This window comes from Lagopus muta, chromosome 3 (genome assembly GCF_023343835.1).
Source record: "Lagopus muta isolate bLagMut1 chromosome 3, bLagMut1 primary, whole genome shotgun sequence".
Classification (NCBI taxonomy): Eukaryota; Metazoa; Chordata; class Aves; order Galliformes; family Phasianidae; genus Lagopus; species Lagopus muta.
The window spans coordinates 81649423-81665823 of record NC_064435.1 but is presented as its reverse complement, the minus strand read 5'-3'; the positions used below and the strand labels follow the sequence as shown (position 1 = coordinate 81665823).

At 44.7% G+C, this 16401-nt stretch overlaps 1 protein-coding gene across 1 annotated transcript; it reads right to left on the bottom strand.

Annotated features, from left to right (window-relative positions):
• Window positions 1-1070: 1070 nt before the first annotated feature.
• PPP1R3G (protein phosphatase 1 regulatory subunit 3G) lies at window positions 1071-2504 on the bottom strand. Its single transcript, XM_048938488.1, has one exon. It carries the CDS (start codon window positions 2480-2482, stop codon window positions 1706-1708), a length of 777 nt encoding a protein of 258 aa, XP_048794445.1. The 5' UTR covers window positions 2483-2504; the 3' UTR covers window positions 1071-1705.
• Window positions 2505-16401: the final 13897 nt, after the last annotated feature.

Below are 16401 nucleotides of genomic sequence, written 5' to 3'. Positions count from 1 at the left end.
ATAATGACAGTACAAGCAATGAATCTCAAGCTATGACCACAAACACCAACCCTGTGCCGTGTTGGTTCTGGGATGCCAGCGTTTGGTACATACATGTCCTATGTACCTATGTAACAGTGTGGCCTTGTGTCTCCACAGCCTGCAACACTAAAATACAGGGGGAAAAAATCATTTTGCGTATTAAAAAGTGGTTATGTTTGAGTCCTGTCTGTGAGAAGTTTCCTCTTTCACAAGAAGTGAATTGTGTAAGAAATTAAAGCATTTTACTTGTTGCCAAGGCATAAAAATGTTCTGCTTTAATCACCATTTGCAGGATTTTTTTACCCCTGCATTTTGAATTTCAGACTACACATAAATGTTACACTTTCTGGATGTTTCACATCCGTTATCCATAGCTTACAGAACAGCAGAAAATGTTTCTCACCCTCTACACATAACTGCAGACTACAGCTACAATTCTTCTATGTGGCAGCCCCACAGCTCTGCCCAGATGCAGGCATCAGAGCCACTGCTTCCTTCTGTTTTAGGAGACATTCCCCAGCCCACCCTTCATTGGTGAAACTTCTTCTCTGAAGCAATTCATGAACAAAACACAGATAAGGAATGCACTGCACAAGTCTGAGATGTTACACTGTACTGAAAAGAACATCTATCTCGATTGGCATCACATATCAGCTTAAGAGCATGTTATTTCATTGGTACAACTATCAGTAGCTAATGCACACTGCGTTATTCCATGTCCTGTAACCTAGCAGTGCACAACAGCTCTGCACCAGCTTGCAGAAAAGGCAGCTTAGCTGAAGACTCATTTCAGGTATAGAATATATGCCAAAGCATTTTCTGCACCCAGATAAAACCTTATCTGTTTTTTCATCATGAAAAAAAATAATAATGACACTAAAATAACACAAGTCAAGCTGCAGAGCAGCCATCACATCTTCTACAGAACCCTGTGACAGCAGAGCTTCCTTTCACCACAGCTCTGCATGAGCTGCCTCTGCAGGGCACAGGCTAGGGTTAACACACACGTTCTGCTGCACAGAAGATGCAGAAAAAAAGGTTTGTGTCGGTGAGCTTTTTGAAAGCTTTTTATTCTAACAAAGCCATTTGCAATGGTACTTTTTTGCCAAATGTCAGGACTTGGGACACAGCAGTGCCACAGTGCAATGCAGTGCAAGAGTGAAAGGCTGTGGGTTAAGTGCCCAAACCCAACAAAGCACGAATATTGGAAAAGATGTTGCAAAATGAGCTGAATAAATTAAAAGCACTTGAAAGCGTGGTGCAAAACGTAACATAAGGAGAGCTGAAGCGAAGCATTTGCTTTCGTTCATTAGCGAGATCCCCTCCCTACCACGCTGTCACTGTGCTGTGACAAGGCCGTCCATGTCATCGCTCTCCCCAACACAGGCACACCGAACGAGACAGACACCATCTTCCAGCGCACAGCACGTGACTGCGGGGTGCTGTTATCGAAGCTCTCCAGATAACTCGCTATCAGCCAGTATTTTTAACAGCTCCTCTGCCCCAGCAAAGGCAGCCTATGCTCGGCAGGGCCCCAGCCGCGGACGTCCTTCTGGGCCTCGGGCAGGGCGGGGAGCGGCACCGAGGTCCCACTCAGCCTCCTCGTTCTCTCGATGCGGATCCGTCCCACAGCGCCCCTTCAGCCGCCGCCCCGACCTCCCCCCGACGGCAGCACGACCGTCGCTCAGTCGCGGGGCGCGGCGGCCGCCTCGGGGTCGCGACGGCAGCGCAGCGTGTAGTTGCGGCCGTCGTTGTTGTCCCAGTGCTCGCCCTGCGCGCCGCGGTAGCGGATGGCGAAGTGAAGGGCCGAGCCCTCCCGTAGGCTAGGCGGCACGCACAGGGCGAACGAGAAGCGCTCGGCCGGCGGCTCGGAGCCGTCCGCGGCGGCGGGGGGCAGCGGCGAGGCCGGGACGTCCATGAAGGAGAGCCACTCGTTGAAGGTGTAGCGCACCGTCACCTCGCCGGGCCCGGAGCCGCGCAGCGCCCGCACCGTGCCCCGCACGTCGGAGAGCAACGCGGGTCGCCCCAGCCGCTCCAGGCAGACGCGCTGCCGCCGCAGCCGTTCGGCGCTCGGCTCGCCGCCGTCGGGGAAGTCGGGCTCCAGGCGCAAGGAGGGCGGCTGGCGGGGCGGCCCCGGGGCAGCGCCGGGCTCCGGCGGGTCGCGCGGCTCGGCGGGCGGCGCTGCGGACGGCACCTTCGGCTCCTCGGTGTCGCTGAAGTGCTTCACGCTGGCCAGGCTCAGCCCCAGCGAGTCCGCGAACTGCACCCGCTTCTTGCACTTGGGGCAGCAGTCCTCCCCCTCGGCCGCCTCCTCCCCCGCCTCCTCCTCCTCCTCCTCCGAGCCGGAGGACGGCGGCCGGGCGCAGCGCAGCTCCAGCAGCAGCAGCCTTTCCCCCGCCGCGCCGCCGCCCCACGCCCCGGGGACCGCCGGCTCCGGCTGCGGGCGCGCGGGGCTCGCCATGGCGGGCCGCCCCGCCGGGCCCTGTGGCGGCGGCGGGCGGGCGCGCAGAGCTTTATCCCGCCGCCCCGCGGAGAGCCCCGGGCGGGGGGCGCGTCCCCGTCGGGCCCGGAGCCACCCCGCAAGGGCTGCGGCCGCCGCGGGCGGGGCGGGACCTCCCCGGGAGCAAACAATAAGGAAGTACGGGGAGGTGCGACGGGCGGCCGGGCACGTCGTCCCCCGCTGCCTCGCGGCCGGGTCGCGCCGGGGGCCGCGGTTACCACAGCGAGGAAGAGCGAGCCGCTAGCAACGTGGTCGGTTTTACGGCTTTTGGACGAGAGCGGAGGGACGGCCTGGCACACCCGCGGAGCAGCCCGTGGCCCGTGGGCACCGCAGCAAAGCGTCCGGCTGCGGCTGAGAGCGAGGAGGGCGGCTTTCGTGCTCAGATGGGTTCTGCCGAGGAAAGCTTTGAGACTTGAACGCTAGGACAAAACCCTAGGCGAGTGAATGGACCGACAAATCCGTTCCTTTTTTAGTGGTTTTTTTTTTTTTCTAAACCAGTCTCTTCAGTTGCTTTTTCTCCCCCTCATTTGGTCCCAGCAGTGCCCGCAAAAAATAAAGGCCAAAGGCCCTAGCAGCACACTTGCAGGTGCAGCCTTTCCCGACACTCAGAACATCTAGTAAGATTCCAGTTGAATTCCCTTCAGTTCTATTTTCCGAGGGTTACACATGGCCACCAGCATCCTGCTAACAGCACCCTTTTATTACTGTGCTCAGACCCGTATCCAAGACCTTTTCCAAACTGTGTGCACACCATCGCTATTGTCTGTGGTGATTTCTATGGATGACTGCAAAAACACTTTGTTCTTCAACTGTTCTTTTTCTCGGGGAGAGACACTCCTTTGTTGTACATCCTTTGTTTTATTTTGAGTGTGAAGCCTCACTGCCAAGTAGCGGCCTGCCAGTGAATGACTCCTCCAGCTCCTGGCATTGCATGCAGCATTTGTTCGTAGTTCACTTCGGAGCTTTATAGGAACAGGAACGAAGGACAGACACTGTGGCATCAGCGGTGCCAATGGAAAACATGACTAATAGCAGTTTGCTGTCAGCTGCTCATCACTGATGCTCTGCTTTCAGCTCAGCTGGGCTGTTTGTAGGGCAGCCCCATAACCAGCCAGTCCCAGGAAGCTTGTGTGCCACCCTTTGGATCTTTAGACAGCCTCGTTTAGCAGAAGTAAGCCATGGAATCACTGAGCTGAGGTCTGCAATGCGCTGCAGGAAGACCACAAACAGAACAGACAGCTGTGCTGGGTCACTCTGCTGTTAACACTGACTTTGACCAAAAGAGGACGCAATGTAAGCCCTTTGTCAGCTGCGCCTGGAACTGAGACTCACAGCTCACCCATTCTACGTGTGTGGCGCGTGGGGTTAACCAAGCTGAAACAAAGACTGACTAGGTGAGCAGCTTGTTTAAGGGCTGTGTGCTAGACAGATCCTGCTCCAGCAGGTGCTGGCTGTGGTGAAGCACCTTTGGAATGTTGCTACATTAGTATATGCAGCATGCACCGAGAAACAAGTGAGAGGAGCCAGAAGCCTTGGCTCAGTCCCAGAGCCACGACATCACTGGCATCAGTGGAACCTGGTGGGCAGAGCCCTGTGACTGGTGTGTTGCAATGGACCATTCTGGGCCTTTCTGCAAGGACAGGCAGGGCAGGTGAGGTGGGAACTGGCTGCGTGTGAAAGAGGCACTGGTCTGTACAGAGCTGGCAGGTGGTGATGGCACAGCTGGCAGCATCTAGGTAAGGATTAAAGGACAAGCAAATAAGGGGATGTTATGGAGCACTACCATGGGCTACTTAGTCAGGACAATGACACCAGTTAATTATTCTTTAAGAACTAAAGGATACATCTAGATCAACCACCTTATCCTTGTCCATCCTTAGTGATAAAAGGAAACCTGGCACCAAAACTTTAGCCCTGGATATGGGCAGAGCAGACGTCAGGCTGCTCAGGGCTCTAGTTAGCAAGGTCCTCATGCCCCTCAGCCTGCCCACCACCTCTCAGAGCTCTGTCCCTAGGCTGAGGAGTTCTGACTGCCCACCCTGGCCCAGTGCTCTCAAGGGCCATTTGGGCAATGGCCACCATCACTGCTGGTCTCTCATGTCCTGTCACGTGCCCTCTGAGCACTACCAGCTCCTGGCGGGTCTGCTCCCCTGGGATTTGATCAGCACAGGCTGATGCCTCCATCCCTGCACTTTGCAGGATGTGCTGGTGCTGGAACTGATGGTCTTTGTGAGTGACTGTTGCACACTTAAATCAGTTGCTGTTGCTCCTGACCCCATCAGCCAAAGTTTTGAGCAGCAGAGGGGGAAAATGTGCTGTTTGCTGACAATACAAAACCACCTGGAATAATAGAAATTGAAGAGCAATGTGAAAGAATTAAGCAAAATAAGGGACTGCAAAAAGAGAAACATGCTGTAAATATTGTTAAAAAATTAAGCAGTACTGTGGAAATTAATATGCATTCCTTATATGCTCTGCAAGTCTGGGAGACAGGCCTGCAGGAAGGACTACTGTTCACAGAAATTTAGAAAAGGCAGTTAAGACAACGGGAATTAAATTATTTTCATTCTGCATGAAAAGAATTTAAAGGAGGCAGCAGCACATAAGGAATCCCGGAGTTTTGGTGTTAGTCACTGGCTCATATTCTGAAAGTGAGTGTGATGTGAAATTGCATAAACCTTTATGACTCGCACTGGTGAGAGGAGGCATTATTTAGGAGGCATTCACTGTTGTGTCTGAAATATTTCAGAATTGATTCTCTTAAAAGAACGGGGTACCCAGGGTGCTTCCAACTACTATTTACTGCTTTTGTTATTCAAGAAACAGCTAAGATAGAACTGGGGGCATTTTTAGTAGAAGACAGCAGATTCACAGGCTTTTTGCATTCCCTGAAACTCTGCCAGTTGTATTAAAGGACATTTGATATAAATCATCAACTGAGCAACTTCGTTCTTCATCGCCCTCCATGTTTCCCATCTTCCTCCCTTGTCCCTCTAATCTCCATCCTGCATTCAACACACACATCCTCCAGGAGCATTTTCATCCTGAGACGATGACTGAGTGACATGAGCAAAATAGGAATGCTCAAATCAGTGGTAAGTGATTCCCAGCATCGCTTTCTCCATTCCGACCGTGACTGCATGGTTGATGTGTTTCTCAGGACTTGTTAGATCAGAGATTTTGGTTTGCTGCTTTGGGAGGGAGCTCTGTTTGATGTGCAATTTAATAAATTCACTGAGCTCCTTGGATCAATAGCCATCACTGGACACAAAATGAACACAAAAATATTAGTTTGCAGACACCCGGAATCATGTAACTGGAGGATTCAGCTCACAATTTAATCCCAAAGGCCATTCATACACTTTTCATCATTTCTTTTTATGCAATTGTGATGTTAGATTCAAACCTTCAAGACCAAAACTAGAAGGTTTCCTTATCCATCCAGACGGAAAGTACTCTACTACATGGAGTGTATGTAGTTCAAATACACCGCATCTCTGCAGTTTCCCACTCAAGTTTTAACTAAGAAAATCTCCTGTAGCAACAGCTTATCAGAAAACTTGAATGACTAATAACTACTAAGAGATATTTAACAATTTACAGGGATTTATAGATATGCAGGGATTATCACAGTTTGTACGCCAGTCACAGGAGTGACCCCAGAGCTCAGTTCTAGGGCCAGCCCTGTTCAACATTTCTATCAGTGATCTGGATGCATCAATGGCATGCATCCTCAGCAAGTTTGCTGACGTGGATCAAATTCAACCGTGTTATATGCCATTGTATTGCATCGGGCTTCAGCGTGAATGGAGCTCCATCTTATGCAGAGTAGTCTTATATAAAGGGTGTTCTACATGAACTTGCACCCAGATGGTTTCTGTTTTGTGCTCTTGTGTTTGTCACAAAGAGGAGGCCTGTACCTCAAAATCAACAGAGGCATGGACTCGTCTGGACTCTGTCAGGACATCAGAGCTGGCCAAGTGGTCAGAAGGGCCTTTGTGATGTCAGCTGGCAAAGCCTCTGCTGGTCTTTGCATTGTGTTGGATGTGTTTTTTTAAAAATCGAACTTTAACCTGACGTCATCAGCTCAGGTGCCACCCTGTTTTTCAGGCAACTGGAGTTGTGCAATGCAGCATGTTCCCAGCTAATGCAGGGCAGCCTTTTTGGCTGGGCAGTCGCAACTGCGTACGTAAGTAGTACATCAGCTGTTTCTTTCACTTCTCTTGAGACACTGTATAGACCTGTATGGGCTGCATAAACCCGATGTTAAAAATTGTTTGTTTGCATGTGTAGCTTTCCAAACTGCAGCACAAGTAGTAAATTCAACACTGAGTCTGCATTTTCCCAAAACTGCCCCAATTAGTTTGTTATGAATTGCTGAAGTGCGTTAGAAGATGGAAAAACAGGTATCTAACAGGAGGTCCTGCAAGAGAGGTACTTTATATCACAGTCATTTTTATTCTTATGGCTTACAACAGGATTGTTTCAATTGATGCACGTACCTACCAGCAACTGGGTGTCTGTAACACAGTACAATACTGCTACAGGACAGCAAAATACTAAAACAAAAAACCCTGTAAGACGTCAGATTTGAATTTCAGTGAATGAAATAGATATGTATTTCTAAATACATATATATACATATATATATATAATTTATTTATTTATTACAGTAGGAAAAACCACGTGCTGCTTTAATATTACTCTATTGTTCTATCAAGTTCATGCACTCTGGAGTGCATGAACAAGAAACCCAGGACTGTGTGATGCTGCCTAACTGCAAAAGCAATGGATTGGCATAGTAACCATCGTTATCAGTTTGCACATAGAAATCACTGACATAGCCATGTGTGAATGAATGCATGCTCAATCCTGCTCTGCCAGACGTATTAAAAATAATAACGATGGAAAAAGAGCTTTATATTTCCTTGACTAATAATGCAGTAGATCATAAATACTCTGAATTCAGTCCCACAGTTCCATCACCTTCAGTGGGAAAGGCAGAAAAGATACCCCCCCTAGTGGTGTGGTTGATAATAATTACTTCTAAATTTCATTTGTTTGCAATTACATTCTTCCCCAGTAACGAAATGAAAATGGAAATAGCATGCAAAGGATCAACTGTTCTGCAAACTAAGCTAGTGCTGTCTAACATTTTAAAATCAGAAAATACTATAAAATCAGAACAGCAATTTTACTGGAAAAGACACTGCATGTCCCATCGTCAAGGAAACTTCAACTGTTCCATCGAGAATAGATTGGGAACATTTTATTCTGAAAAACAAAGCAAAACAAGCTTTGATCACTTTTTAATGTAAGAAAATGACTACAGTTTATGAAGCTGCTTTCTTTCTCCCTGCCTCCACTATAATTTATCACCTTGAAAGGTCATAAAAGTGGTACCTTCTTGAATCTAAGTTAGAAGAATGCCGAGGAAATAGATTTGAGCACCCACATGTTAGAAAATGCCCAAAGTGACGTTGCCTTTCTAACGTAATGCAGTGTTTTGGGGCGTACTGTTTAGGTTACAGCCTGTAGTGATATGTTCCTATGCCATTTTCCCCTCAGGACCGTCACATGAAGCACACAGGATAGACAGCTACTCAATGCTCTTGTCATTTTTTTTCTGTACGTTGCTCAGTGTGTAGCTGCAGGCCTTACTCATTGAACAGTACACTGGAGATCTCATACTGGAGATACAGTCAGATTTCCTCACAGGGTCCTCCATAGTGCATTCTGCATAATAAATATTGCATAGTATAGAGTACTTACATGGAGTAAGGAGTATAGGATGGGAGACTGAAACTTACCAAAAAATATTGTCACGATTCATGTCTACATATATGGAGATTGCAGCCTTAATGAAGTTGCTTGGGGTTCCTGGTTCCCTGTACATGTTTGGCATTCATGACAGTTTCCATTTATGAGCCATCTGTACGTAGTAGACACTTCAGATTATCATACAGTAAATATTTAAGAATAAATTCAGCTAAATATGCTGCCTTTCCTGGTATCTGGACTACTAATCTGCTGTAGCTTCTGCCTCCATTTCCATATCCAAGTAAAACAAAAAAAGATGAATCCCACATGTCTCTCATTTCTTTTCACTCCCAAATTGATGAGGCATTTAAAGGCAGCTACTTCTGTGATTCAGTACCTCATTTCTAGTGTCTGTAATGTGAGGATGATAGATTGTAAATGCAACCTAATGGTGCCAAAATTGAGTTGTTTATCTTTTTACTTGATGAAGCAGAAGGACTCAAGTTACTTCAGTTTGAAGATATTTCAAGCAGTCTCTACACTGTAAGGAGTTCAAAAGCAATTCCTTTGAAAGAAGACACTTCTTTTTAGAAAGGGATGGCCGTGAATAGGAAGTGTTGCCATTCACACTCTGCTCTGGCTCCCACACAAACAACAGATATACATGAGCACAGTTAAAGTGAAAGCTTTTGCTGTTCTAGATTATCCTGTTTGCAACACCAGTTGGTCAATGTCCACTCACACTGGAAATGTTGCTTCATACCATCTGTAACTCAGCTGATGTCAAGGGAGTAATTCCCAGCTTACACTGCTGTAGAAGAGTGCAGAATATAACTGAGAATCTTTTAAGTAAATCACAGAGTGTAGAGTCTCAATTACTAATTGATTTCTGGTAGCTAATGCTTCCCCCTCGTACCACTGCTTCCTAATTATGTAAGCAGTCCTAGCCAAATCCTTTCAAACGTACTTGCAGATCTAAGGATAACTCAGCAAGATCAAGAGTAGCCAGGTCAATCTTAGAGAACCAAAATGTGGAGCTCTTAATTATCTCGTGGAGTGATTTAGTAATCAGACTGGAGTCACAGGGAGAAACAGCTTAATGACCAAGGAGGAAGAATGAACTAATGAACAGAGTAAAACTTGAAGAGCCATAGATTCATTTTCCTTCTGAATATTGAAGGGTTTCAGTGATTAAATTAAATGACTTCTAGGGTTTCTCTTTCAAAGCCTATTTCAAGAGTCATTTTCTCTCTGAGTTTTCCTTTTTTATCCATTGTCCTAAAATTCGACTTATTTTCACTTAATTTTGCATGCCATTTTCTACCTATTACTCCAACTGAAGAAAAAATGGAAATTCTTACTCTTCCCACGAGAAGGATGCATCTATTTCCCAATACAAGTCCCACTCTTCTCAGTCTGCTAACAAAAGGTTCATCTTGGCCAAATGCAGAGTATTTTTGTTTAACTGTGAAGTCTGTCTTCTTTTCAAATTTGAAGACTCACGGCTCTATGTAACATTCTGTCATTCCTGCCATGTGTTTAGTGGGTGTGATTTCATTATGGTTTATGACTGAATCCATTTAGTCATCATTTCTTGACTCATGTTACAGAACAGGAAGATCCATAAAGTATTGGCACTGAACTGTGCCAAGGTGCAGGCAGCTTTGTTTTTCACATTTAAATGCAGTGGATAATAGCAGTGAGGTGGTGAGCTTTCAGTATGTTCTGCAGAGAGCAATAATCCTCCAAGCAAGCAGAGAAGTTCAAAAGCTTATTTGAGGTTCTGTGTCTTCACACTGATGTGATTTTTGCTGCTTGATTGATTGAATGGATGTTGCAGTTTCTTGCTGGATTTTTTGTCTAAAACTGCCAGACATACAAAGGCTTGCCTGTTTCCTCACACATTTGGCCAGAAGCAGGAGCAGCAGTTTTGGCAATAACTTCATCCAGACATAAACCACTAGCAGGGAGAATATAAAGACTCTGGCTCTAAAGAATTTTTCCTCCCATCGTGGCAAATAACAACTGGTTTGCTGTGAATGGCTTGAATAGCAAAAAATTCAGAAGCTCTCAGACCTCAGGTAAAACGTTGATCTATAGAGACAAAACTTTTCACTAGTTTTGTTCTCAAACACTTTATCCAGGAAACAAAAATAATGGAAAAGTGCTTGGGAGACCTCCAATCTTAAAAATGATGAAGACCAGAAAAGACAATATAATCTAGTATTAGATGTTGCATGCAGCAGGGGGGTTGGAGCTTGATAATCCTTGAGGTTCCTTTATTTCTCGTAGTGGAGCTTCCAGGTGACTGGAGAGAAGTCTTGCAAAGCCTATTAATAAATGCGCGTCACTAACAGGTGTTTATGGGGTTCTCTGAACCATGATGTCAGGAATTTTGCAAAAACTTGAACAACTTAAAGATGGGGGGCTAAACATAAAAGCCTGAATCCTCCTTTAAGTCTCAGTGAGATTTTTGAAAAGTACTTTCCAAATGACAGAGGAATGCACACACTGACTATGGGGCAGCTTGTAAAAACGTCCTGCTTTTACACTTAAATCCCAGTGTAGAAATAAGGCTTTGGCATGACAGGAGCAGTCTGCACATAGTCTAAGGGCTAAAAAATTATCTAAAATGGAATTATAAGGACAGCCCACTAATAGAGAATGATACTTGTAAAACTTCTGAAGTGAAAAGGATCTGAAACAATAACATCTTGTCTTTGAAATGTATAATGTAGTAGACTATTGAACTTTGTGTCTGTAATTGTAAATATAATGAAATATAAGTCTCAGAACAACTCTGGCATCCATAATCCTAATAATAAGTTGACTGAAATGAGAAAAGAGAGGATTTACTCTAAAATAAATGTAATGAAACAGGGGCATACATGCAAAAAAAAAAAACAAACCCATTCTTAATCGGTGTATCCAGAATTACTATTTTTGTCTATTTCTACACTCAAATTTGAATCTTCCTAAGATAGATAAAAAGTGCAACTTCAAATTTAAACTTCACTTCTGATAATACCACTTTGATATCTGAATCCTCCTGAGGGAACGACTCCTACCTGGGAACATGATGTTTTCTTTTAATCTTCAGTTATTTTAAGTTATTACACAGTTTTGGTTGCTTAACTTCATAGCTTACATTGAGGAAAGAAATTGATGTCCAGACACTTTTGCAACTGCTTTCTGAATACCTGTGCACAGGCTGGATTGCTCAGGAAAGCTCACCTTCCAGCCTTGGAGAAAGAGCTCTCCAGCTAGCTAGAAGGCAGTCTCTTCTCTCCATAGCTTTCTTCCTCTGCTGGCACCATTTTCAGCTTCCCTTTGCTTGAAGTAGGCAGCCACATAATTTTGGTGTTACTTTATAAAAAACAACCGTGATTGAAGTTACTATGCTAAGTTTTGAGGGTTGAGCTCTGCTGCCCATCCATCCTTGGTGAAAACACAGAGAGCTGCACAAACATGCAGCACTAAGAAGTGCAGCATGGGACCTCTGTGAGTTGGGAATGCAAGAGAAACAGTTCAGTGGGCAGAAATTCCAATGATCTCGTAATCAGAACATTTGTTAACAGCATACATCAACATACAAAGGAGTGCACAGTAACAGGCTTAGCAAATAAGGATTATTTGGTGGGAATGGCAAATCCTCCCCTTGAAGCAGACTGGAAGCTTCATTGGCTGTGGCAGGAAGGAATTACTCTGCACTGATCCTAACAGAAAATATACTATGCTTTGAAAATTAAACTTCAACAGGGCCTTAAAAAAGAAAAAAAAAAGAAAAAAAAAAAAAAACAAAAAAAAAACCAACACAACTGTGTACAGGAGAAAATGTTTGGTTTTGTTTTCTTTTTGCTTTGAAGGTGAATTAAAGAGAGACCTGCTGGAATCCCAGCAGCAGTATCAGTGTTACCAGAAATACAGTGCTCTAAAGATACTATGAAGGCAAATTTTGCAAAGACAGGTAAGCTCTTTTACCACACCCATTGATATAACTGGAAAAAAATTACTATTATTGGCTAAGTGCTCTGAGTTTAATGTGCTGGCGTTGACAGTTTGAGGGAAAATGTGTCTGTTTATCTATAGAGTTGGGGAAGGAAAACAGCAATGGAAAAGGCGGGGGTGTTTTCTTATCTTGTTGCTGGACAGGAAAAGGAACACCTATTTATTGCTTGTGAAAGGTCGAGGATTTACCTGAGTGTGGCAGCACTCTCCAGGGCATTTCAGAGCAATTGGGTGAATGTGGCCATATTATCCTCTGCTGGAAGTGTGAATAGAAAAACACGCTCCTATTCCTCATTGACCACCACGGAGTAGCTTGCCACAAAGGGCATCCTGCAAGGGTGCCTCTAAATAGCCACCATGCAACCAGTACTGAATCTGTTTAAAGGAAGACACAAAGTCAAGAAAATTCCCCATGACCATGCAGGGCTCAGCCAAATTCTGGCCCTTAAAAGGCAAGCAGACCGGACCACTCCTGATCCCTGGAGCCCTGTCAGATGAATGATCCTTCTCTTTTCTTCTCCCTCCCTTGCATCACAAGAATAAGTGAGTTTCCCAGATTATAGAGGATTTTTTTTTAACTATAAAAGAAACAGATCCCTTGTGTGGAGTTTATTTGCTTGTATCTTGGTTTATTTTAACTGCATTTAAACCAAAACCTGCAGCTCTGTCCACAGCCAGCACTTGCTATTCTTCCTGGCTTGAAAAGCAGCTTTGGGGAGTAGTTTGGCAGAAGCTTTGTTTGTAATCTCCTAGAAAAACAAGGCTGAGTGGGATCGTTTTTACAACCCATCGCTGCTCTGAGCATTTGGACCAGAGCATGTAAAAACAGGATATAAAGCTAACTATCAAGCTCTTCACCATCTTTCCACTTTCCTCAATGAAAAAAGCAGCTGACGTGGGTCAAGTGAAGTGCCATTTTCAGTCTTACACACGTTATCATAATTTCAGATAAACAAGGCACTAGAGATAATTGCTTCTGTTTTACAAATTACTAATTATGATAGCCAAGGTTAAAAGGTTTAGGCAGCTTCCTTCCTTCTCTCTGGCAGTCAACAATATTTAAGAAAGAAAAAAAAATAGTATCTCAAAAGAAAAAACAACTTCATTCATCTTAAAGACACAAACCAAATTAAAAATACAAATGTGACAAATACTTGTTAAGATTCGATTTTATGAAAGTCTAGGTCCTTTAGTCATGATAATCACAGAATATCCACCTGAAAGAATGAGCTAAGGCTGCCCTTCAGTAATGAAAAGATACATGAAAGAAATACCTGGGCTTCACAATTAGAGATACTGTACATAATGTTTATTGGGCTTTCCTTTCTCATCTCAGTTGTTTCATGCAGAAATTGAATCAATTTTTCACTAGTCCCAGGAAGTGTCTCAGAGACCCTTCCCTACTCGAGGCTATTACAAGAGGTTGCCCGAGGCACTTCTTTCCTCCTCCTGACTACAGGCTGTTAGTCTCTGTGAGCATGATGAAGCTGGATTGCAGTAGAACTGCATTACCTCAGTACAGGTTTAAATCCCTAGGAAAACAGTGGTAGCTTCACTGGGGCCAAATAATTTAAGCTATTCAAAGTTTAGAATATCTTTTCTTAAAAAACAATATGCAGTAACCATACACCTAATTACTCACAAAACTGTAATAATCACTATAAAAATGTCAGCATTTACCAACAGTTAGCATACAGATATCTAGCTCAGTATTTAAGGAGGGAATTTCTGCATGTTACAGCACAGACTACTGGACTGCTAAATGTGTTTTTTTTAATGTAGTTCAGTGTCTTCCTGCGGTTCTCTAAAGCAGACATGCGCTATAGCAGGACAGCTGACATAAAAGAGTAAATGTAGGTTAAAATTAATTGTCTGACATATGAACCAAATTAATTGAACAGTGATGTAAACCCTTCGATGCCCTACTGAACTGCAGTGAAGTACATGCCTGCCAAAATCCCCCAAATACTGACTGAACTCCCTTGAATATGTGGCCATGAATCTTGATTCTCTCGCTCTTTCCACAGCGTATTTTTTCCACATTTCTTTTCTCATCCATTTGTATCCCTAGCAGAAAACATAAATTACTTTTGTGAGAGAAGCTCACAAAAAAAAAAAAAAAAGAAAAAAAAACAACCAACAAACCATCAAATCAAACCCAGCTCCACAGGCTGCCTTGAATATAGCTGAATTTCCTCTCTGGCTGTCTGGGCTTATTGATCAGAGGCTTGAACTTTTCACCCCATTAGCAGAACAGGCTTCCTGATCATCAGAGAGTAATGCTTGTCTGCTCATAGAGGCTTCTGCCTGCGGGTATGGTAATAACTGACATCCATCAGGTACTGCTTTTCCCATTAATTTTTGCACGCTTTAAATTAGAAGACTACTATGATTACATAGCCATTCTTGATTCCTAACAAACCAATTTACACAGGCAATGTAAGTGCAGATTTCAGACCTCCTCAACCAATGTTAATGAGACAGGGACCTCAGAATAGTGTACAAGCCACTGAGTTCAGAGCAGCTGTCCTGAAGTTACTATATTAGCAAGCACCCGGAAGGCATGCACCCAGAAACAAGTGGGTCTGAGTCAGCCTAACAAACCAGAAGCACTGAACTGGTAGCTTCCCAGAAGCATCCCGCTTACCATTAGCCAAATGCAGTTCTTTTAATGCAGGCTGTGCAAAGATCAGCCTTCTCACAGTACTGCTGTTTACAGTCAGCAATATCACAGACACCTAAATGGAGACAGAGCACCAGAAAAGTGCAGTCTCCATTCGAAGCAGAACACTGAAGCTTCAGTGAGCTGTGTGTCAGGCATAATATACAGATCTAGAATATTGAAGTGCTATCTGTTTACCTCTGCCAATGAACTGACAAGGTTGAGAATGAGAGTGCTTGAATTCTGATATCAAACTACCAAGATGTTTAGCTGAACTAGTGAACTAGTAGAATTATAGGAGTTTGATGATTCATGTATGTGCAACCACGTGGCTGTTAACGAATGACCTTACCACAACCTATATATTAACAACTGAAACAAACTTGTTTTCTTGGCACCCAGCCATTTCAAGAAGCACAGTGGCTAACATGGCTTCACCAAGGGCAAGTCATGCCTGACAAACTTGGTGGCCTTCTGTGATGGAGTTACAGCATCAGTGATAAAGGAAGAACAACTGATTTTATCTACCTGAACTTTTGCAATGTGTTTGATGCTATCTTGCATGACATCCTGGTCACCAAGTGAGAGAAAAATAGATATGATAGATTGATCACTTGCTGGATAAGGAATTGTCTAGATGGTCACACTCAGAGAGTTGTGGTCAATGGCTCAGTGTCCAAGTGGAGACTGGTGACAAGTGGTGTTCCTCAGTGGATTGGTGTTGGGACAGGTGTTATTCAACATCTTTGTAGGTGACATGGACAGTGGGATTAAGTGCATTCTCAGCAAATTTGCAGATGACACGAAGCTGAGTGGTGCAGTTGACATGCTGGAGGGAAGAGATGCTACCCAGAGGGATTTGGATAGACTTGAGAGGTGGGCCCATGCCAACCTCATGAAGGCCAAGTGCAAGGTCTTGCACTTGGGCTGGGACAATCCCAAGCACAGATACAGAGTGGGCAGAGAATGGCTTGAGAGCAGCTCTGAGGAGAAGGACTTGGGGGGTGTTGGTTGATAAAAGATTCAACGTGAGCTGGCAATGTGCACTTGCAACCCAGAAGGCCTGGGTTGTATCCTGGGTTGTTGAAAGAGAAATGTGACCAGCAGGTCGAGGGAGATGATTTTGCCACTCTGCTCTCGTGAGACTCCACCTGGAGTATTGTGTCCAGATCTGGGGCTCCCAACACAAGAAGGACATGGAGCTGTTGGAGCAGGTCCAGAGGAGGGCCATGAAGATGATCAAAGGGCTGAAGAAACTCCCCTACAAGGACAGGCTGAGAGCTGGGGCTCTTCAGCCTGGAAAAGAGAAAGCTCCAAGGAGACCTCATAGCAGCCTTCCAGTACCTGAAGGGGCCTACTGAAAACTGGGGAGGGACTTTTTGTAAGGGCATGTAGAGACAGCATGAAGGAAAAGGACTTTAAACTGGAAGAGAGTAGATTTAGACTAGAT

What these genes read in the sequence shown, in the direction of transcription:
- PPP1R3G (XM_048938488.1), bottom strand. Translation starts at nt 2,482, where the DNA reads ATGGCGAGCCCCGCGCGCCCGCAGCCGGAGCCGGCGGTCCCCGGGGCG.